General features: G+C 27.5%; 1 protein-coding gene across 2 annotated transcripts; it reads right to left on the reverse strand.

Annotated features, from left to right (window-relative positions):
- Positions 1–4,063: 4,063 nt before the first annotated feature.
- Positions 4,064–22,505, reverse strand: LOC122512246 (zinc finger MYM-type protein 3). Of its 2 annotated transcripts, none has more exons than XM_043627982.1 (12): positions 22,344–22,505; positions 16,712–18,898; positions 16,199–16,552; positions 12,315–13,156; positions 9,399–9,622; positions 9,088–9,320; positions 7,724–7,910; positions 7,519–7,644; positions 5,435–5,556; positions 5,200–5,347; positions 5,023–5,122; positions 4,064–4,857 (listed from the first exon to the last, which is right to left on the reverse strand). In XM_043627982.1, exons 2-12 carry the CDS (start codon positions 18,863–18,865, stop codon positions 4,683–4,685), a joined length of 4,665 nt encoding a protein of 1,554 aa, XP_043483917.1. In that variant the 5' UTR covers positions 18,866–18,898; positions 22,344–22,505; the 3' UTR covers positions 4,064–4,682. The 2 variants fall into 2 exon arrangements, with proteins under 2 accessions (XP_043483917.1, XP_043483918.1); XM_043627983.1 differs by having other exon boundaries at positions 16,712–18,910.
- Between the last annotated feature and the right edge of the window lie 1,132 nt (positions 22,506–23,637).

Genomic DNA, 23,637 nt, shown 5'->3' on the forward strand with positions numbered 1-23,637 from the left:
TTACGTTTATCTTGACAAGCAAAAAGTGAAAGATGTCTTATTTGATGTTAACTTCTGGAAAGTGTCGTTTCTTCATTTTTATTCATATCTAGATGGGAATCTTAATGAAATAAAAGACAAATTTGAAAAAGACACCAAGTATCAATTACATAATGCATTATTAGAATTTAAGAGTCAGCCGACAATAGCTAGATACCTTTTAGATATTCACTGCAAACATCTAAATGAGGAAGAAATAAAAACAAATGTCAAAGAATATTTATACTTTCCAGAACACTCGCAATGTGGAAAAGGATATTTATTACCGAATTTGAACCAAGAGTTTATGAATAACGTGAATAGAATAGGTGAAATGTATAAAATTCATGATATGGAAGTAATGCAGCAATTATTCAGAAAAAATTTGTTAAGTTCTTTAAATGACAGCGAAGTAGTTATACAATTACTAGCTCCGGATGATAAAGTAATTTCAGGTGTCTTTGATAATAATACTCGAATGTCTTACGATTTGTTTGTTTTTTATTATCCAGAAAATTCGAATGCAGATTTCTATGCATTAATTCGAGAAAATTATACGGCAACATTAATTAAAGAAGTTGATGATCCTACGGACTTTCAACTAAAAACTGGCCTGAGTGTTGACATGTTATTAAGTCATCGGTATCATCGAGTAAATTTAAAGTCTGCCAATCAGTCCATGGACGTATTTTGGGAAAATTTTATGACATTTAAACTACAAAGGTTGACATCTTATCTCAAGTATTCAGGCGGAGATCTGTCACTAGGTGAATGGTGGAGAGAATTTGGCTTATCCTTGATGCCGTTCTATTCATGCATAGAAAAACCAGAAAATGCAGAAACTGTTAGCAAAAATTACTGCGAACTCAATGAAATCAATTTTTTGCATCAAGGGGATGACGATATTTCTTCTCAATTGACCAACTCAGACATAAGATCCTTTTTGAAAACGATAAGCACGACATTTAAAAGTGCCCAACTCTTTTTAACAATTAGTCAGAAATATAATGTTACTGCAGCAAATAAAGATATTGATGGCCTTATGAAAAAACTTGTATTGCATATGGAAGAACCTGGATATGATCTTACCTACCTGACTGAAGAAGATGTAGATTTAATGCAAAGCGTCGTTAATACTTTAAAAGAGGTTGTTAATAATTCCTTTTCGTTTGTAATAAATATTTTCAATAAAATGAGAATATTTAAAAAAAGTGATTATAAAGTCATTGGTTATATTCCAGAAAAGGGGAATAAAAATTTGTTCATCAGAACTGAAAACACCAAAGGAGATACTGGTTATGGTTATAAATTTGCATATTTGTATAATCACACTGTACAATTACGAACTGATTATCAATTTAAAAAACAAATATTTGTTGCACCTCTAAATCCGGAAGTAGAAGTTGAAAAGATATACTTTGAAATTACTTCTAGTAGTGGACACGGTGAAGAACCTACACATCTATTGTATGAAACGAACAATCACCTTCAATCTTCAAGAAAATGGTTTGAAGGATTATATGTACATGACTACAATATTAAAGAATGTAATAGTGATTCACACACGGAACATATAATATCTTTAGTCGGTTGTCCACGACATGCACGTAGCATGCAAAAACGATGGAATCTAGATGCATGTTTAAAACTAGCCTTGGCAAGGAGCGCAAATCTTACACACGATCAGGCATTGAAAACAATAGGAAAATACACATTCCCAGATGGAGACAGCATTTGCCTCCAATTCGTAGAAGAGTGGACAAACAATACAAATTTAACAATTCCCGCGTGGGGCGAACAATACATAATAGATAACACTCCTCTTCTTTCTAAATTAAGATACCAATTCTCTCTTGACACTAATAATTTATCAGTCTACAATGGTACGTTCAGAATTTTTTCAATTTATCCATACAGAGAAAGGAAACAAATTGAAAATGGAGAACCAATAAAGAATATAATTAGAGATTTTAACAAACAGCAGGCACGTTATGTTGCTACATTTGAAGATTACTATGCCATACGAAACTTTGCGACAACTGGATATACGAGAATAACAGGCGATACATTTGAAGCGAAACAAATGAAAACAGCATTGTATAAATTAGCAATAAGGCAATCGGACGATCCAGACGAAGGATTTGACCAAACATTATACAAATTTGAATCCAAACCTCAAGAAATTGTTAAAGGAACGTTAACAATTGGAAAACGGATTAGTTTAAAGAAATTTACTACAGCCTCAGTAAGTAAAGGATCTGCATTAAAATTGGCTACAACTCCAACATCTGGATTTATAAATATTTTGTATGAATTTAAGCTTCCCCCTCCCTATATGAGAGCAACAATAGAAGAATCTCATTCGACTGTAGAAAATACAGTAATCCTTTTACCTGGAATTGAATTTATAATTGAAAGCACTGTAAAAGAAGATGGTCTTTTAATTGTAGGACTAGAGTATGCACCCAGTGCAAACGATAAGTACAATTGGTATAAGAAAATTATGAATGAAATTAGTGTAAATACATTTTATTAACAAATCATTTTTCACAAGTTGTATATGAAATTTTGTCTAATGCCAGTTGCAAGGAATGGTTTCAGCGTGAATTTTCTTTAATGTGTTTATGTTTGATATAATAAAGAACACATGCTCTCGACGGGGGGAATAAGTGAATGATGATATAGTGAGAATTGAATTATTCTTAAGAGGTAAAATAATAATATAAAAATCTATGTAAAATGAATAAATTTATAAAACAATATTGTGAGTTGTTACTTACGTAGTTTTTTAAGATGATTTTAAATTCGCCTGATTTGGTCATGAGGCCATTCGCTGATGGTGAAATCATCAGAGTTTGTTGTTTTAAATGACTATCATTGGAATCGTTGTAATGTATCCAGTTTCCTGAAGTTTGCAAGTCCAAGGTGAAAGATTCAGCAGAAAATAAGGACAACTGGAAATTTTTTAGAGCAAGCATTCAAAATTCCTTTTTCAAAATTAGGCTTGAATTTTTTCGACATAAAATTGTCAACATCAGCTTCTCTTTCGCAGTGCACATTTCTTTGACTAGTCCTTAAATGCAAATACTTGAACAAGAAGAAAAGAATTTTATTAAAATTTTCGTTATTTATTGCAAAATGTGAGTTTCAAGTGTATTACGAGGTGCTGTAACCTGTCTATTTTTTTTAAATAGAAAATATTTAAAACAACATACAATTTACTGAAAAATTGTAAAAAAAATTATTGAAATTTGTCAAGAATTAATTAATGTATTGAAAACCATTAAATTGTTCAAAGTCCTTCGAAGAAATTTATTATTTAGGAAAATAATTGAATTCTCGCGAAGAATATTTTTTAAATAATGGAGTTTCTTTAAAAATATTGAAAATAATTGAATTTTATGAACAATTTTTTTCAAGTTTTTAAAATAAAAGTGTTTGTTAATAATTGAAATTGAACATTTAATAATTGAATTTTTAAAAATTTTAGAAAATAATTTAAAGAATTGTATTGAAATTTTTTATAACGAATTAAGAAAACAATTGGATTTTTTGAATGAATTTTATTATTTATGAATAAAATTGAATTGTTTCGAAGGATTTATTAGAATTTTAGAAAATAATTGAATTCTTTGGAAAAATTTTATAACGAATTAAAAAAAAATTGAATTGTTTCGTGAAATTGTTTTGAAAATAACTGAATTTTTGCAAAGATTTTAGAACCTATTAAGAAAAAAATTGAATTATTTGTGAAAATAATTCAATTTTTTTAAAAGAATTATTTAAAAACTTTAATATAATTAATTTTTGCAAAGAATGTTATTATTTATGAAAATAATTGAATTGTTGCAAAGAATTTTATTAAAATTCTTGAAATTAATAAACAAGATGAATTTTTTAAAGTTTGAATCTGAAATTATTCAAAAATTCATATTTGAAAATAAAAAATTTTGTAATTTGCATAATAATAATAAATTTCGTTATTTTCCGTTTCCGTTATTTTTACCTTTCTAACATCAGAAAAAAAGATGAAAGTAATTCTAAATATGCTTTATAACATTAAGTTATGCTTTATTTCCAGAAATTATTTTCGATATGGAAGTCATGTACTTGTAGTAACAAAAAGAAACTATTTAAATTCTAATGTGTGTTTGCAACTTTTTGGCAGTACTTAATTTCTGTCAAAAACAATGTATTTGTCTATTCACAGCGATTAAATATACGAAATTATTCCATACTAATATTACAACTATAGTATTCAAATTTATATTTAAATGCTAAATTATCTTTTTTTTTCACTGTACAGTCGAAAGTCAAATTTTCTGACACTGTATAATTAATAATATTCTATAATGAAGGTATTATCTCAGAAAATACATTCATAAATGGTTTTGATATTTATCAAAATAAAAATACCAATGAGAACAAAGCTTTCGCAATTTTTTTAAATTTGTTCATAAGGAAAAACGAATCATCAGTATCAGCATAAATTTGTCTACAAAAATTTCTTTTCATTCTTTCTACACAATTTTTTCAAATAAATTTCGTTTATCTTTAAAAAAAATTGCTTTCTTGAAAGAGTTACGTCTTATAATAAAATTTTTTTTTGTGTCAAAGACGGGCTTAAAAATCAGAAGATCACATCTTTTTTGAAATGATCAAAATTAACTATTCAAAAGTGCAATATTAGTTTCTTTGACCATTTTAATGCGATGCAACATCTTTACAAGATGTTCCTTGGCGAGAGGGGAAGTTGAATACCACACTGGACTGTCCGGAACGCAGCTTCTTTCAGGTAGTAAGTAAAATACATCGTTTCGTGTTTTTACACTCTCGGGACTAAAACGAAACATTTCTTTCATTATTACATAATTACAACTAATTTACTAACAAGTTGCAAAAAATTAAATGGGAAAATATAAAATTTTCAACCGAAAAAGTATTTACCAAAATTCCATAAATAAAACAAATTGAAAATTTAAATAATTAATAAAATATACGTACCATTTTGATAAATAAAATTCGTACAATTTAACAGGACATCTCAAAGGATTATCTTCATTTTCTTGTTGTTCGTAAACCTTCTTCTTCCTCGAATTGGCTTCTAAAATGAGAAATGGAATTTTAATTTTGAAAGTAAAATAAACATGTTTAATGAAAAATAATTCGAAAACTACTGACCCAAAGCAGATTGAGGTGGATAAAAACGTAACAAAACATTTCTTGAACCTGGAACTTTTCCCGCTACCGCTGAAGGCTGTGCCGCTGGATTTCTCTTCCAGTGTTTCATTATATGCGAAAACGATAACTGCATATGTTCATCCACTGACTAAATATTTCAAAAATGGAATTTAAATTAGTTTGTAGCAAAACTTGGAAAATCCAATTAAAAAATTTGAGAAAGTATCCCCCTTACCACTAAATTAAAGTGCTTCGTGTTGAAAAACATTAGCGTACTAAGAAGTACATGGGGCGAATGAGCTCCTAATTGCTTGCTTTCCCACAAGTGTTCTTCTTCGACTCTCGTAACAATGTATTCTGTAAAAAGTAGTTTTATACATTTTTGCCATTTTATAAATCTGCACTATTTAATTTCTAAAGTAAGGAGTACTAAAAACAATTATTGAATGATACAATGTACGAAATATACGAATTTTGGCCATTGCAAAAATCTGCTGTCCAAAGTAAAAACCTAGTAACCGCTTTTTCAGGGTTGCCACGCTTTTGCTCACTTCAAATTCCCTGACTTTTCCAGGTTTTCCAGGTTAAAAAACGGAATTTTTCCAGGTTTTTAAAACTACATTTATATTTTACAAAATTGTTAATTCTAACCTTTTTGAAATTAAACAACTTATAAAAAATTGTTATAAAACATGAAAATATCGATCACTCCGAGTCTTCGACTCGGAGCAATCGATATCTTCATGTTTTATAATAATTAAAAATGTTGGACTGATAAAATCATCATTTTATACCTATTCAGGGTTGCTACAATGTCTGGAAACCTGGAAAACCTGGAAATGTCAGGGAATTTTATTTTGTATGGAAAAGTCAGGGAATAGTCAGGGAAAAATGAGAAAACACCTGGAAAATAATTTTCTGTTAAAATTATGTAAAAATAATTTATTTGATAATAAAAAATCAGTCACTGATTTAAATAAAGCATGTAAATAAATTTTAAAAAATTATGGAATCAATAGAAATTTTGTGAAATTCAACTGAAAATAATTAAATTTGTTAAAGAATTTCATTAGAAACTTTTTAACAAATAGAATTTTCAAAGTATTTTAATTTAATAATTGATAAATAATTGAATTTTATAAAGAGTCACATTCTAATGTATTCATGTTATTTAGTTTCAAAATTAATAATTTAAATTTTTATTGGTTAATTTTAAATAAACACACACTTAAATTTTTTTAATAAAATTGGATTTTTGCAAATTTTTTTTGAAAATTTTGAAAAATAAGATTTTTAAATTTTTGTAATTCTATTGTTTCAAGATATTTGAATTTTTATAAACAAAAAATTCAAAATTTTTGAATTAATTGAAATTTCTTTACGTTTAATTTCATTTATTGAAAATAATTTAATTTCTTTTAAAAAATTTTATTTAAATTATATTATTATGTTATTATTCAATAATTATGATTATTAAACTTCTCTTGAATTTTTATAATTTTAAATTTCTGAATGATCAAATAAATGATATTTATTTATTTCTTGAGCAAATTAAATTTTTATTACACAGGATAAAATCAGTCTGACTCCGTTTACACTTTAAATTCAACCTCGAAATTAGGCTGAATGTAAGACTTTTTATTTATTTATTCACTATTAATTATTTTTATTTATTTACTTATTAAATAAATAATTAATTATTATTAGGTACTGCTTAGTATTGTCAAAAATTTTAATAAAATTCTTCGCAAGAATTAAATTATATTCATAAATAATAGCATTCTTTGGAAGGATTTAATTACTTTCATAAAAAATATAGTCAAATTCCTTGCATAAAATCAATTATTATCAATATAATTTTAATAAAATTGAAAAATAAAATTTTCAATTATAATTATAAACAGACATAAATTTCAAGAATAAGCACAATAACTTTAGAAAACAATAATTTTCCAGGATTTTCAATCAAAATTCCCTGACTTTTTCAGGATTTTTTAAGGTTTATAAAAATTCCCTGACATTTCCAGGTTTTCCAGGTTTCCAGGTTGCGTGGCAACCCTGTTTTTCCATAAGGTCCAAGTTCACTTAAGTTATAAACAAATAACGACCTTACGGAAAATACCGTTAAGAAATTGAATATTTTAAAAAGTCTCAAATTATTTTACAATTTTTGAAGACTGTTTGATAAGCTCAAAAATTCAAAAATACCGAGAGTTTCAAAAGTTTAGTTTCGAATTAACAAAAGTTAATAAAGTTAATTTTTCCAATAACTTGAAATTATCAAAAATCGACTGTAATAATAATAATTACTTTACTTACGTGCGTCGTTGTATAAAACTGAAAACTTCTTCGCAATATCATTCAAATTATCCGTAAATTGTTCATAGTATGAATCAGTGAAAATATTGTCTATTCTATTATTTTCAAATAAGTATTGTTGTATTCCTAGAAATGAAAAAAGAAAATTAATATCTGCGATTAATAAAATTGGGGATTTATAAAAGAAACATGTTTAAATCTGTACCTAAACATAAGTAGTATATTGTGTCTGGAGCATATTCGGCACCGTTCGGTTTTCTAACCTCCTGAACGAACAAAACTAACGAATAGTTAAGTTCATCCGCTGTTAGTTGAAGTAAGTCAGTTTTAAACAATTTAACCTTTCGCGTTGGTGTAGCTTGCTTCTCAATTTCGGCATTTTTAGTAATTACCTGCGAAAGCATATTTAATTTATTTGTTTAATTTAACTTTCACTATTTTTAAAATTTCTTTAACTGAATGCAATTCAATGCAGTCATTCCATTATATTTCGACCAAAGTCGTTGCCGATTAATTTTTAAAAATGATAATACTTTGTAGGAATATTATTTTAGGTCTCAAGATTACGAGATGAAAACAGTTTTATCAAAATTCTTGTTATTTATTGCAAAATGTCAAGGTTGGCCCACTTTTTGACTTAAGTTTATAACTTTCTTTTAAAAATGAAGTTGAAGTTGGTTAATTGAAGTATATTGTTGAAAAGTTCTGTTGAATAGGAATACTTTTGCTGAACAGGATAAATTGATTAGTTTTAAAATGAAAAAGTGATAAAGATTTCAAAAAAAAAAATGTATATAGTCAAGGTTGGCCCATGTTTGAAATTCAAAGGGCATTATCGTTAAATATAAAATAACATTTTTAGCGTTACGAAAAATATATCCTTTATTGATACGAGAAGAAAACTTAACAAATGCGGTATAACGGAAAATTATAGAGAAACAAGGTTAAAAAATTTTAAAGCTTAGAATCAATATTTAAAGTCACAATTTTCACCGAAAAAATTACAAATTTTAATCTGTAAATCAGGAAAATCGTTTAAATTAAGCAATATTGCTCATTTTGGAAGTCTTTGGGTCACCGATTACGAAACTACAGTCAGATTTCAAAAATTCAAAATGGCGGATCCAATATGGTGGCTAAATAAAAAAAAAAAAAAATTTAATGATGTCACTATATGTGCTTGATGCTAGGTACTCAGGGATATTTTGGGTCGCTGATTACGAGTCTGAAGTTAATTTTTCAAAATTCAAGATGACCGACCCAAAATGTCCGAATAGAAATGGAAAAATTATTAAAAATCATATTTGCCATAAATAAGAATTTTAATCAAATTCTTTTTATTTCGTGATCTTGAGACCTAAAATAATAGTCCTACAATGTACTATCATTTTTGAAAATTAGTCGGCAACGACTTTGGTCGAAATATAATGAGTTGACTCAATGTAATTTAATGATTAGAAAGTAAATGATGTTTATCATTATCTTTAGCTTACAAGGAAAAAATGTCGTGTAATTATTATCGACAGCGACTTTGATATCTCTAAAGAGTTTAAATGAATTCTAATTTACCCAGTGTCTCCAAGCGTTGACTCCAAATGTGTATTTAAGAGCCATGTTGGCGTCTGGTTTTTCGGTAGGTTCATTGAATCTTGGTGGCTGCGTCGTCTGTTGTTCTGGACGTGGTACGAGAGATACATCGTTGGTGGCCGACGCTCGCCTTCCCCGCTTGCTTGGCGCCGAACGGGGTTTGTAAGAGACCATGCGTTTTCTTCCACGCGTTGAAGAAAGACGTTCGGGAGGTGCTGTGGTATTTCAAGAGGTTATTATCGGTTTTGGAATTTAAATTTATTTAAATGATTTAAATATTTTTAACATCCTACCGTCATTCTCAGTAGGTGTATCGTTCTGTGTCTGGGATTGAGATGGCGTTATTGTGTTTGGAGTTAAGGCAGCTTCCAAATCCACTGCAGGTTCATCCAGTTCACCAGTTGCCATTTTTAAGGCCATTTGGAACATATCCTCGCTAAAGGTATTGTTTGAGTCTACATCTTCCGCCGTGTAACCGTCTGTCTGAGTATTGGAAGGATCTTCTCCAGCTTCATCTCTGAAAAATGTCTTGGTCACTATCGCGAGTTTCAAAGCACTTCAAAGTTAGCGCACCAACAGAATGGTCAGCAGCAGCCTTTCGAAAGTCTGCTACAGATTTTCTATTCTCATTCTCACAAAATCAAAAACATATTATTCGCGAGAGCAATCAATTTATAATAAAACTCACAAAAACAAATAGAAAAAACGTTACTCATCTAAAATATGTTTTAGGCCAATTTTTTAAATTTTGGTACTTTAAGCCAATACTAAATTTTCACCACAGTGTGAATCGTAGTGTTGGACTTCTCAAAGAACTATAAATATCTGATCATTCTGTCTTTCATTCATTCATTCTGTCCGCAATTTGAAGTTAGTTTACGTGTATGATTTAGTCTTTTTATCTTTAAAAAATATTGTTTGACAAATTATGATTTCTCAAATAACAATATTGTTCAAAAACTCATTCTTTTCTTTTTGGAAAAGAAACATTACATCCTCCCGTTTCTTAATATTTTTGAAGAAAAATCACAATTTTCATAAGGAAATAATTTGCATCATTTCTATTTCTTAATTACAATTGTTTTAATAAAATTCAAAGTTTTTGAAAAATAGAAGAAAAAAATGTTTATAAATTCAATTTGTTCATTACAAATTTTAATTGAAAATGAAATTGAAAATGAAATTGAAAATTTCTGAATTTTTAGAAAATAAGGGGAAAAATTTTACTCAAAAAAATGTTCTGTTACATTTTTTTACGAATTTATGTAATTGTAAAATTATTTGAAAACATCAATAACTTCTTTTTTAAATAAATATTTAATTATTATTATTTTTTCATAGGAATTAAGATTTTCAAAAATTTTAAATTCAAACCTTTTTGAAATTCAACAACATATAAAAATATTTGTTATAAAACATGAAGATACTGATTGCTCCGAGTCTTCGACTCGGAGTGGTAGATTTCTCCTTGTTTATAATAATTAAAGATGAACGGGTGAGAAATTTTAAAATCCATTGGTTTACAATTCAATTTTACGAAATTTCGATTATTCGGAAATTCTTCAATTAAATATATATTAGAAACTAAAAATTAAAAACTTGAAATAATTTTCAAAAAAATTTAATTAAACTTTTTCATAAAAATTAATTCAACAGAAAATTCAGTTAAAAATATGAAAAATTCAAAGTTTCAAAGATTTTAATTTGAATTATTCATTAATTAATTATTCAATTATTTAAATACTAAAAAATAATTTATTGAATAATTGAATGTTTCTTAAAATTGAATTCTCATAAAGAATTATTTTATTAACAAATTTTTTAATAATTCAATTCTTTTGACGAATCTTAATAAAATTTGTAAGAATAATTACATTTTTTCAGGAATTCGATTAAAATTTGTATTTCAAATAACTAAAATTCTGCAATGAGTTTTCTTATATTTATGAAAATAATTAAATTATTACGAAGAAATTTATAAAAAAAAAATTGTTAATTGAATTCCTGTAAAATTATTATTATTTTTGAAAAAAATTAAATCTTTGCGTAGAATTTTATAAAAAAAATTTTTAAATAGTTGAATTCTTTTGGAAAATTTTATTAGAATAGTAGATATTGAAAATCATTGAATTGAGGCAATATTTTTGATAATTGAAATTTCGCCAAGATTTTTATTAAAATTTTTGAAAATAATTGAATTTCGGAGAAGAATTTTATTATTTATAAAAATAATTGAAATTTTGACGAGAAGTTTTTCAAATTTTTTAACATAATTAAATTTTTGCGAAAAATTTTATTACTTTTGAAAATAATTAAATTTCTGCAATCATTTGTAACTTTTTCAAAATTTAATGATTATCTAGAATTTTAACTGAAATTTATTTTTAAATCAATATTTCTTAGAAAATTTTACTAGAATTCAATTATTTAAAGACAAAAATAAATAATTTATTCTATAATTGAATGTTACTTAAAATTTTAATTCTCATAAAGAACTTTATCAACTTTATCAACAAAGTTTAAAATAATTGAAAAATAATTTAATTCTTTCGACGAATTTTAATAAAATTTTTAAGAATAATTACACTTTTCGAGGAATTAATGGAGATATTGCTAAGAAATTTAAAACAAATTTATAATTATAATTGAATTCCTGTGAAGTTTTTCTTATTTTATTTATGAAAATAGTTTAATGTTTACGTAGAATTCTATTCAAAATTTGTTTTGAGTAATTGAATTTTTTTTTAAATAATTGAAATTTTGCCAAGAATTTGATTAGTTTTTGAAAATAATTGAATTTCGGAGAAGAATTTAATTATTTCTAAAAATAATAGAAATTTTGACGGGAATTTAAAAAAAAATTTTGAATATAATTGAATTTCTGTGAAGAATTTTATTACTTTTGAAAATAATTGAATTTCCTCAATCATTTGTAATAATTTCTTTAAAATCTTTCAAATTATATCGTATAATTTACGAAGTTTTCGTACTTTTTCAAATAAATTACAGACTTTACGGACCTTTTCTCAAAAAAAAGTGACATTTACGGACTTGAAGCAAATTTACGGACCTAGTTCGAACCCTGTACATACATATAAATAATATAAACCAAAAAACAACAGCAAAATATTTATAAAAACAAGTAAAGAAAAATGAACTCTTCCTGAAAGAATTAAAGGAGAAAAGAAAATAATAATAGAAACTCGTACCTGTTCTCGTCTACAGAGTCAGAGTCACTGTCCGTTGTCTTCTTCTCAGTGGCCACCATCTCCGCCATCATGAGTAGTTCAGCTTCGAAGGGATCTGACGGTATCTTCTCCTGTATCCTCTTAATGTCCTTCATTATACCTTTAGCACTGTTTCTCGTTGTCGGCACGAAGATAGGAACTGGAATGGGAATTGGAATCGGCGTTGGAACCGGGTATGGCATATTGTACATGTACAGTGGGAAAGGTACGTAAATTGGTACAGGAATGGGAATAATTGTTTTGGGAATTTCGTCGGTTTGCGTTTCTTTATTACAAGGATGTGGTCGCACGGAAACACCTTTCGTATGAACAAGCGGTTTGCACTGAGTCGATTTATTGTGGATTTTCACTGGGCTCGTGGGCCTCGTGATCACTTGCTGTTTGTAAATGATTTGCGTTTGACTCGAAACTGTCTGAACGGACAAGGGCGACACCACAGTACTTGGCACGGAATTCGGAGTCGCAGTGCTCACTTGACCATTGCCCATGGTCGCTAAACTCGTCACCGAGGATATCACGGGCATTATCTTCTTCGTCTGAAGGTCGACAGTCTTCACTGGCGTGGGGGCTATCGATCTGGTAGGAATTGTTCTTTTGGGCACCCCCGTGGGCACGGGGTGGTCGTCACTCGATGGTATCGTAATCGGCGACTTTGTGTATTGACCTTGGAAGTTCATAACACAATTGTATGAACAGAAATTGCGAATTGTCGCGTCCGACATTGTCAAATGGTACTGCGCCTGAGAGACCTCCTTGCAGTAGTCGCACTTTATTCTCCTCGCTGAGACTGCATTAATTGAAACCTGCGAGATGAAATTAATTTTTCATTAGCAAGCTTCGCATTCAATAATTTATTTTTAAAAAGTAGCAAAAAGTAAACTTTACAAAATTGACAAAAATTCCATTCTTATATTTTATTTTCCTGATCTCAGTGCTCGAACCAGTGAAAGTATTTAAAAATAAGGACTTGACGGACCAAAAATGAAAAATTACGGACCAATTACTGACAAAAATATAACTAGTCCGAGTCAAATAAGAGAACATTTTACTTAAAACTTCTATAAATTAAATTGTTTTATAATAATTAAAGTTGACCGAGTGATAAAATCACTATTTCATATTATAAGAATATTTTTATTGTAACATCTTCAAAATTATTTTCATCATTTCAATTCATTCATTATTTTCTAGAATTTTTCACTAAAAATCAACTATTTTTAATAATTTTTGAAAAAGCTCTTTGAAAATTTTCAAATCCATTGGTTTACAATTCAATTTTACGAAATTACATCGATTATTTGAAAATTCTTCCATTGTACCTATGTTAAAAAATAAAAACTTAAAATAATTCAAAAAAAAAAAATCCAATTAAACTTTTTCTAAAAAATTAATTTCAAAATTCAATTATTTCTAGAAATTCACGCTATATTGCTTTTAATATTTAATTATAATAAAAATTTTAACTGTAATTAATTTTTAAATCAATTTTTATTAGAAAATTCAACTCGAATTCAATGATTTAAATAGAAAAATAAATAATTTATTTAATAATTGAATGTTTCTTAAAATTCAATTCTCAAAAAGAATTTTATCAACAAATTTTTAAATAATTGTATTTTTAAGAAAAATTATATTTTTCGAGAAATTTGATTAAAATTGTATTAAAAATAATTGTGATCTTTCCCTTATTTTTATCGTAAATAAATTTAATTCTTACGAAGATTTTTACAAAAAACTTTTTAAATAATTGAATTTGTTTAAAAATTTTATGAAAATAGTAGATATTGAAAATCATTGAATTGCGAAAAGTTTTTAAAAATAATTAAATTTTACAAAGAATTCTATAAAAAATTTTTGAAAATAATTGAATATCTGTGTAGCATTTTATTAAATTTCTTTGAAAATAATTGAATTCCTAAAAAGCATTTTATTATTTATGAAAATAATTTAATTCTTGCGAACGATTTTATTAGAATTTTTTAAAATAATTGAATGTTGCAAAGAGTTTTATTAAAATGCCTCAAAATAATTGAATTTTCTGGAATAATTTTGCTATTTATCGAGATAATTAAATTCTTTCGAAGAATTATTCATGTAAATAATTGAATTTTTGGAAAGAATTTTATAAAAATCTTAAAGAATAAATAATTAAATTATTTCAAAAAAATTTAATTAAAATTGTATTTAAAATAATTGACTTCTTTCGAACAATTTTATTAAAATATTTGAAAATACTTTAATTCCTTTGAAAAATTCTAATATTTTTGAAAATAATTGAATTCTTCCAAAGAATTTAAAAAAAATATTTTTTTAAATAATTGACTTTTTCGAGGCCTTGAAATTAAATTTTTAACAATAATTACATTTTTTGAGCAATTCCTGTAAAATTGTATTAAAAATAAATGAAATTCTGGGATGAATTTTTTAAATAATTAATTTTTTCGAAATATAATAAATTTTATTTTAAATAATTGAATTCTTGTGGAAAACTTTATTTCTGAAAATAATTGAATTTTTCGATTAATTCATATAAAATAGTATTAAAAATAATTGAAATTCTTCGATGAATTTTACTATTTATGAAAATAATTGAATTCTTGCTTAGAATTTTATCAATTTTTTTTTTTTTTTAATTCAATAGTCATTAAAAATGTTATTAGGGAAAGTAATTTAATTATTGTGAAAAATTGTATAAAAATTTCGTTAAACAGTTTTTTTCTTAAATTTTTGAGAATAATTACATTTTTCGAGAAATTCCTGTAAAATTGTATTAAAAATAATTGAAATCCTGCGATGAATTTTATTATTTATGAAAACAATTGAATAGTTGCCAAGAATTTTATTAAAATTTTCAAAAATAATTGAATTTTTCGATCAATTTTTTGAGCAATGCCTTTAAAATTGTATTACAAATAAATGAAATTCTGCGATGAATTTTATTATTTATGAAAATAATTGAATAGTTGCAAAGAATTTTATTAAAATTTTCAAAAATAATTGAATTCCTGAGCAGAATTTTATTATATGAAAATAATTGAATTATTGCGAAAAATTGTATTAAAATGTTTTAAAAGAATTGAAGTTATGTTGAAAATTTTGTTATTTTTGGAAATAATTGAATTCTTCGAAAGAATTTTATAAACATTGTTTTAAATAATTAATTTTTTCGAAATATAATAAATGTAATGAAAATGTTATTTTAAATAATTGAATTCTTGTGAAAATCTTTATTTGTAAAAATAATTGAATTTTTCGATTAATTAATTGAAAATAGTATTTAAAATAAGTGAAATTCTTCGATGAAATAATTGAATTTTTGCTTAGAATTTTATAAAAATTGAATTTCCATGAAAAATGTTTTTATTAGTGAAAGTAATTGAATTATTGTAAAGAATGGTATGAAAATTTTGTAAAATAATTGATTACTTTGAAAATACTATTTATACTTAATTAAATTCATGTGGAAATTTTATTGCTTATGAAAATAATTGAATTTTGGATGAATTTTATCAATGTTTTTTTTAAATAATCTAATTGTTTTGCGAAATTTTACGAAAATACTAGATACTAGATACTAGATAATTGAACCGTTTTAAAGAATTTGATTATAAATTTTTCGAATAGTTTTTTGCTTTCTAAAAATTAACGAATTTGAAGTAGTGAAAATTCTCAAAAGTAGGAAAAAGTAGCTTTTAGTGTCACAAATTTAAAAAAAAGTATCCAAATAGTAACTAATCGTAAAAAAAGTAGTAAATAGTAGATTTTTAGTAAATGAGTGCGAAGCCTGCATTAGAAATAGATGCGATAAAAAACGGAGAATTTCTTATCTTATAATCATACTTTACCTGATAGAGCGTTAGACAATTTAAGCTGCACATCATCATGACTGTTCCATTCTTCAATTCCTTCTTAATCATATCAAAATTGTATTTCTTCACTTTACACCAACTGCAAGGTACGATTTTCCGATTGGTGATGATAAATATATTTAAACAGGTTTTCGTACAAAATGTGTGAGCATCATTTTCATAAAAGACAACAAAACTCTTTTTGCTTGGAAGTTCGAAGAATTTTTTACAAGTAGAACACTGATCAGGATCTACTTTATTCACAAATTTAAATGCAGCAAAGCAAGGATCACTGCAAATTGCAACTGGAACAGCTCTGTCTATTTGAACCTCACAATGGACGAGTTTTTCCTTAAAAGAAGAATAACAAACTTTTATTATTAATATAATTAGTGCAAGTTATTTTATTTATTATTTTATTTATTATTATTTATTCGAGACAACAAATTTCGTAAGATTTATTAGTCTTACGAAATTTGTTATCAAAGAATAATTTAATTAAAAAAGTACCTCTTGGCAAACGCTGCAAGCCTTCTTCTCTGCGACTGGTGGCTCGGTTGAGCTCATTCTTGAGTATTTTTCCATGCAGTCCTGGGTGCAAAAGTCCTTAAACTGCCCTTTATCCCCAACAGGTGCTAAAAATCCCTCCGTTCCCGCACTTATGTCCTTTTGGCAATAGGTACAAACTTTCAAACCCTTCTTGAATTCTTCCAAGCACACCGAGCAGCAGAATTGCCTAACGTCATAACCAAATCTCACACAATACTTTCCCAAACTTACTGGCTGAACTGAACCATTACAATTTCTACAGTAACTTCCATACTTTGTCTGAAACTTCCCCAAGCATTCCTCGTTACAAAATTCCATTGTTTCCCAAGAGAGACAGCGCTCGTCATTACTCTCGATTATCAGCAGACAACTTGCACAGCGTTTCTCCCTTTTCGAATTCACCCCGTCGCTTGGAATGTCCATCGCTTTATTGTTTGCTGATTTGAACGCCGATTTACAAGCTTTGGAACAGACGCTAAATAAATCCGTGCCTACTTTCACTTTTATTTTGCAGACCTTAACTTGGTTGCACTGTTTACATGTCTCTTTTGATTGGATTTCCTCAACTTCGACAACTTTTTCCGGCTCGTCCTCAATATCTATCACGTCCGTTATAGACTGGGTGATGGGCGTTGTAGTTTGAATTTTTATTGGTTCCTTGGTAGCGACAGTCTCCGAATCAGTTTCACTAACGGGTTTCTCTTTTGCAGCGACTGGTGTTTTCGTACTTTCGTCAATTTTTTCATCACTTTTCTCAGGGATTTTTTCTGCCTTCTCCGCTTCCTTTGGAGTCTCGGCGTCTTTTGCACTCTCCTCGACGTCCTTCATCGAATCTGGAATTATACACAATTCGTCGTCCTGACCAGGTAGAACCGTAGTTTCTGTTTCTATATTCGTTGTCTTTTCCTTCTCCTTCTCCTTTTCTTTTTCTTTTTCTTTCTCTTTTTCTTCCGCGTCTTCCGCTGTCTTGGACTCGGGCTCTTTTTCCGCTGGTTTATCATTTTCGTTAACAGTCAAATTCTCCGTATCCTCACTGATGACATCTGATGAAGGAACAGCACTTTTTTCCTCAACTGCTTTTTCTTTCTCCTCATTGCAAATGGTTTCATTTTCCGTTTCCTTAGTTGCAATCACGTCTTGCAAATTGTCCACCTGATTGCCCATTTTTTCGAAATTTTCCTTACTCTTCGAAATGGCGTCAGTCTCGTTTTGTTCGGAATTTTCAGTGATTAGATTATCGCCTCCAAATGGATCTTCCGCGTCCATTATTGAATGATTTTCAATCTGTGAATCATCTTGTTTGTCCTGGCTGATAATTTGTACGAATTCGGTATTCACCTGTTCGTGAGAACTCTTTGCTTCCTTTTCACTTGAATCTTGATTTACCGGCGATTTGTCATTCGATTTTTCCGCATTTGAATCGTCGTTTTCAATTTCAGGATCGATGTCCTTATTAGTAGACACTTCCATTGGTGAATCAGCATTTGAATTTTCAGGCGCTTCACTAGTTTTACCCTCCTTTTCATCTACATTACTATCCAAATTATTTTCCTTCGTGTTGATTCTAGTCTCATCGAGTGCATCATCCGACAAACAGACATCGTCTGCATTTGGAATTGATTCCGAGTCGCTTTTCTTCGTTTGTTGATCGAGAGGATCTTGCGAGTCCATGTCCGATATTCCATCCAAATCTTTAGAAATAGTATCGCCCTCTTCATTCGGTGTTTTCGGTAAATTTTCTTGTTCCATTGGTTCAGAGTCAATTTGCATTGTTTCTACTTCAGGATGAGAATCCACGGTCGTACATTTATCCGTATCATCATTCGGGTCTTCACAAACTTGAGATTCTTTTGTTTTTTCTTCTTCTTCTTCAGATTGTTCCGGAATATTTGCACTTTCGGCATTTGGTGAATCTTTGTCATCGTCCTTATTTTCTGAAACTATTTCACTACTCTTGGGGGCATCAGAGTCCTGCAATATTTCAGTGGTTTCTTTATCCGATTCGACATTCTTTTCATCGAGTTTATTTGTGTCTTGATCGCTATCGACGTTGCGCTTATCTTCTTCTGTCGGGACTTCCGCATCAGCTCCTCGTGTTTCGTTCTCAGAATCCATTATTAAATGAGTGAACGATTCTCAATTGTTTAGCTAGAACAAAAACTATAAGTTAATTACATTTTTTATTCTTTTAACTACACTTTTTGCACACAAAGTTACTAAACATGAAAATTATTTTTTCTTCTAAATCATTGTAAACGTCACCAACGTTCTAAATTGTGAATATAAAATGAACATTTTTAAAAAAATTATCAGGGCTCGAACCAGTGACATTTTAAAAATACGTACTTTACGGACCAAAAATGAAAAATTACGGACCATTTATGAACAAAAATATAACCAGTCCGAGTCAAATAAGAAAACATTTTACTTAAAACTAGAAATTAAATTTTTCATAACTATAAAACATGAAGATATCGATAACTCCGAGTCTTCGACTCGGAGTCATCGAATTCTTCATGTTTTATAATAATTAAAGATAACCGAATGATAAAATCAATTTACAATTCAATGATTATTTTCAACAATTATTAGGGGAGAGTGGGGCAAACAAGCCATCGAAAAATGAATTCGGTTGATTCGTTTAGTCACAAGAGTCAAAAAAACCGTTAGTATGGCCGGTTTGCCCCACTCTCCACTAACTAAAATTCTTCTTTAAATCAATTTTACGAAATTTAAATTATTCGTAAATTTTTCAATTGTAAATATATATATATTAGAAAATAAAAACTTCAAATAATATAAAAAAATTGAATTAAAATATTTCAAAAAAATGAATTTCAAAATTCATGAATAAAAATTATTGCTATAAAAATTCATGCTATATTGCTTTTAATATTCAATTATTATCTAAAATTTTAACTGAAATTAATTTTTAAATAAATTTTTATTAAAATTTAATTATTTTCATACAAAAATAAATAATTTATTGAATTATTGAATGTTTCTTAAAATTTAATTCAATTAAATCCCAGTAAAAAATTTATTATTTATGAAAATAAATAAAATTGAATTATTGCGAAGAAATTTATAAAAAATTTGAAAATAATTGAATTCCTGTTACATGTTTATTATTTCATGAAAATAATTAATTTTTTTAAAAATCTTTTTGAAAATAATTGAAGTTTTGCCAAGAATTTTATTAAAATTAAAAAAAAATTTTTAAAATAATAGAATTTTGGAGAAGAATTTTATTATTTATAAAGATAATTGAAATTTTGACGAGAATTTTTTTTAATTTTCGAACATAACTGAATTTCTGGGAAGAATTATTACTAATAATTGGAAGTAGTTTCACTGGCGGATCCTTATGGTAATATTTTAACCCTTTAATGTCAAAAACTTTTTTTTTTATTCAAATTTTATGAAACTTGGTACCGAAAAATTTAAATTTCATAGATCTTTATAAAACTTGATTTTTAGGGGTTTTTAGGGTGGCTGACTACGAATCTGATTAACAAAAATTCGAAAAACCGAATTTCTTAAAATTCAATATTTTTTCTTCTCTTTTATGGCATTTAGCTTCACTATTTTTGGGCTCTTTAAAAACACTTTACTTATTTAATAGTCTTCACCCTTTGGTAAAAAATCTAAAATTATCTAATATTTATCAAAAATTCGAAAAACCGAGTTTCTTAAAATTCAACATTTTTACTTCTCTTTTATGGCATTTAGCTTCATTATTTTTGTGCTTTTGGAAAATACTTTACTTATTTAATAGTCTTGACTCTTTGGTAAAAAATCTAAAATTATGAAAAATTATCAAAAATTCGAAAAACCGAGTTTCTTAAAATTCAACATTTTTTCTTCTCTTTTATGGCATTTAGTTTCCTTGTTTTTGTGCTCTTCAAAAACACTTCACTTATTTAATAGTCTTGACTCATTGGTAAAAAATCTAAAATTATGAAAAATTATCAAAAATTCGAAAAACCGAATTTCTTAAAATTCAACATTTTTTCTTCTCTTTTATGGCATTTAGCTTCATTATTTTTGTGCTCTTCAAAAACACTTCACTTATTAATTTGTCTCCACCCATTGGTAAAAAATTTTAAATTATTAAAAATTATCAAAAATTCGACAAATCGAATTTTTACAGATGGTTATACACTTACAGAATATTAATCAAAAAAATATTCATGATTGTAAGTAATAAAATTTGTAAAGTCTTTAAAGTAGGCACTGTTTTAAAATAGATTTACTATGTTCTTTCAGTGAACCAGGGTTGCCACAAAAATTTAATTTTGTTTTTCCCTGATTTTCAGGCAGAATTTTGACATTTTCCTTTACCCTAAAAAATATTCTGATTCACTCTCAAAATTCAAACCTTTTGAAATTGAATAATTTGTAAGAATATTATTACTGTAACTTCTTCAAAATTACTTTTATCATTAAATTCAATTTAATTATTATTTTCTAGACTTGTTAACTAAAATTTCTCTAAAATTTAAATTCAAATTCGAGAATTTCATATCAAAATAATTAATACCAAAAGAGATTTTTTATTGCTTTTTTACTGGTATCATCACCCTATATTGAAAAAAATTTATTTAAATTAAGTAATCGGTTACAATATTTTGTTTTAAATACAACAATCATAAATTTGAATACAATTTAATACAAATAAATATCATAAAGATTCTAGTAAATATTTGTTTAATAAGTTTTTTTGAGCCTTAACTAGTTTATAAAATGAACCTTATTTATTAAACTGTAGACCGAAATAAAAAAAATAAAAATAAAGATGAAAAAAATAAAAAATTATACAATTTTATATAACATAATTTTGGTTGTAAACAAAATAGTGAAAATATAAGTGTTATAATATGGATAATGTTAAAATATGAAAATAAAATTCAAAATAAATTACAAAAATGGAATTATTATTTAAAATTCAAATATAGCGTCCATGTGACTTTTTTCATTTCGTATTTTAAAAATTATGCTACAAATTCTATAATTATTAAATGTAATTACAATTTACGCGGAAGTACGAAATATTATTGAACATTATAAAAGATAAATTAACAAATCTTATAATTACAAATATAACACATATCTCACATTTTTTCAAAACATTGTCTGTATACATATGTTAAAAATTCCATAAATTTGTTTTCTCACAAATAAAAAATTATAGAAAAGAATGATTCACAATTAAAAAAATTTTTCTCAAACTTGAACTGTAAAAAAAATAAATTTATGTGCAACCGATGGATAGAAGCTAAACACAAGCACTAAAAAGAGGTTATGCTCAGCAATAAGTTGAAACTTGCGAACCGCCATTTTGCATTAGTTACAATTTTTTTTTCGTATAAATACTAACCATTAAATAACAATTATTAAAAATATTGCATTTGCTTAAAAATAATATATTTCTAATAAATATGAAGAATGTGAAAAAAACATTAAAATGAAATAAAGCTTCAATCATAGGAAATAAAAGAGATAAACTGAAATAGCGCGCTAAACACCGGTATCCTTCCAATTATGAATTCATGCAATTTTTAAATTTCTTAGTCACACTTATTTAAATTACCTGCAATCACCAGTATTCAAGTAGACTACGTTTTTATCAACAAAAGAAAAACTACATTCTCAGAGTCATTTTATAATTATAAATAACTGATTAATTAGGCGGACTTATAACAATACAGCACAAAGCAATGCAAGTTTTACCATAGCATTACAATTATATAGAAAGGATCACTCGGATGGTGAATATTTGTTGAAGGTGCATTTACACCTCTGTTTGGTTTTAAAAACGATTTCCGTTGGAATTATTGGCACGAACTATAAAAAATATAGAAAGTGGGCATGAGCACAACTGTACATTCTGATGGAGCGTTTACGCCTTCTGTAAAGCTGAGTCCAGAATGAGAGAGTCTGTGCACCGATGTTCATAGCTATAGGTATACTACAGCATGCTTTAGTATATCTATAGATATGAACATCGGTGCGCTCCCTCTCTCATTCTGGACTCAGCTTAAAAATTGTCCAGAAAGGAAAATTTGCATTGGAGTAAGAGAGGAAGAAACACAGTCTGTCTCTCTTACTCCAATAAAAAAATTTTCCGTTCTGCAAATTTTTACCGAAGGTGTAAATGCTTCCTGATGCTTTAATGCTGTCCTTCCGGTTTGACGGCGATTTAAAAAGTCGTGGCGAATCTTTCAAAACGTTGTTAGTTAGTGACGTATGAACAAACGATCCGAAATCATATGAAACTGACCCATCCCTGTACCCACTTGCGACATCTTGGTTTTTTTTTATTTCTTTTTTGTACATATGTTAGAGAGAAACGAAATGAAAAGATGGCTACCACTGCCTGTAAAGGCCAACGCAGAATAGATCTGTAACCGGAACCGCAATCGTAACCGTAAGCGTAAGAATGAGTTAGAGAAGGATAAACAATATACCTATCCTTCTTTAACTCATTCTTACGGTTACGCTTACGATTGCGGTTCCGGTTACAGATCTATTCTGCGTTGGCCTTAAAAGCAGCTATTTAAGGTCTTTCTCCAATAGGATCAAGCTTATTTTGCAAACACACTGCGTGGGTTACTATTGCAACATATGCTTAAGAACAACGCAACAAGTTTGCGCATAGAGTTATTAGAATAGAGTGCGCGAGTTATACCTTTTACCGTGAGAGGCATTCTTAGGCGCATAGAAAGAGACAAAAGCATGAAAGTAGACCCCTTTTCTTACCTTGTTTATTGGCGCATGTGCAAGAATGAAAGTTTTTGGTTAGGTTTTTGTCTAAAAAGATCGCATGAAAAATTGTTTTAAATATTATAAATGTTTTATTTTAATTTTAAATTTATTTTAAATTA

This window comes from Leptopilina heterotoma, unplaced genomic scaffold (genome assembly GCF_015476425.1).
Source record: "Leptopilina heterotoma isolate Lh14 unplaced genomic scaffold, ASM1547642v1 Lhet_97, whole genome shotgun sequence".
Lineage (NCBI taxonomy): Eukaryota > Metazoa > Arthropoda > Insecta > Hymenoptera > Figitidae > Leptopilina > Leptopilina heterotoma.

Excerpts from the sequence above, each read along its gene's own strand:
- LOC122512246 (XM_043627982.1), bottom strand. The coding sequence starts at position 18,865 with ATGGATTCTGAGAACGAAACACGAGGAGCTGATGCGGAAGTCCCGACA. Across the intron at positions 9,623-12,314 it reads GACTCTGTAGACGAGAACAG|AGATGAAGCTGGAGAAGATC; the intron begins GTACGAGTTTCT and ends GACATTTTTCAG. Across the intron at positions 5,348-5,434 it reads CGAAGCACTTTAATTTAGTG|TCAGTGGATGAACATATGCA; the intron begins GTAAGGGGGATA and ends TGAAATATTTAG.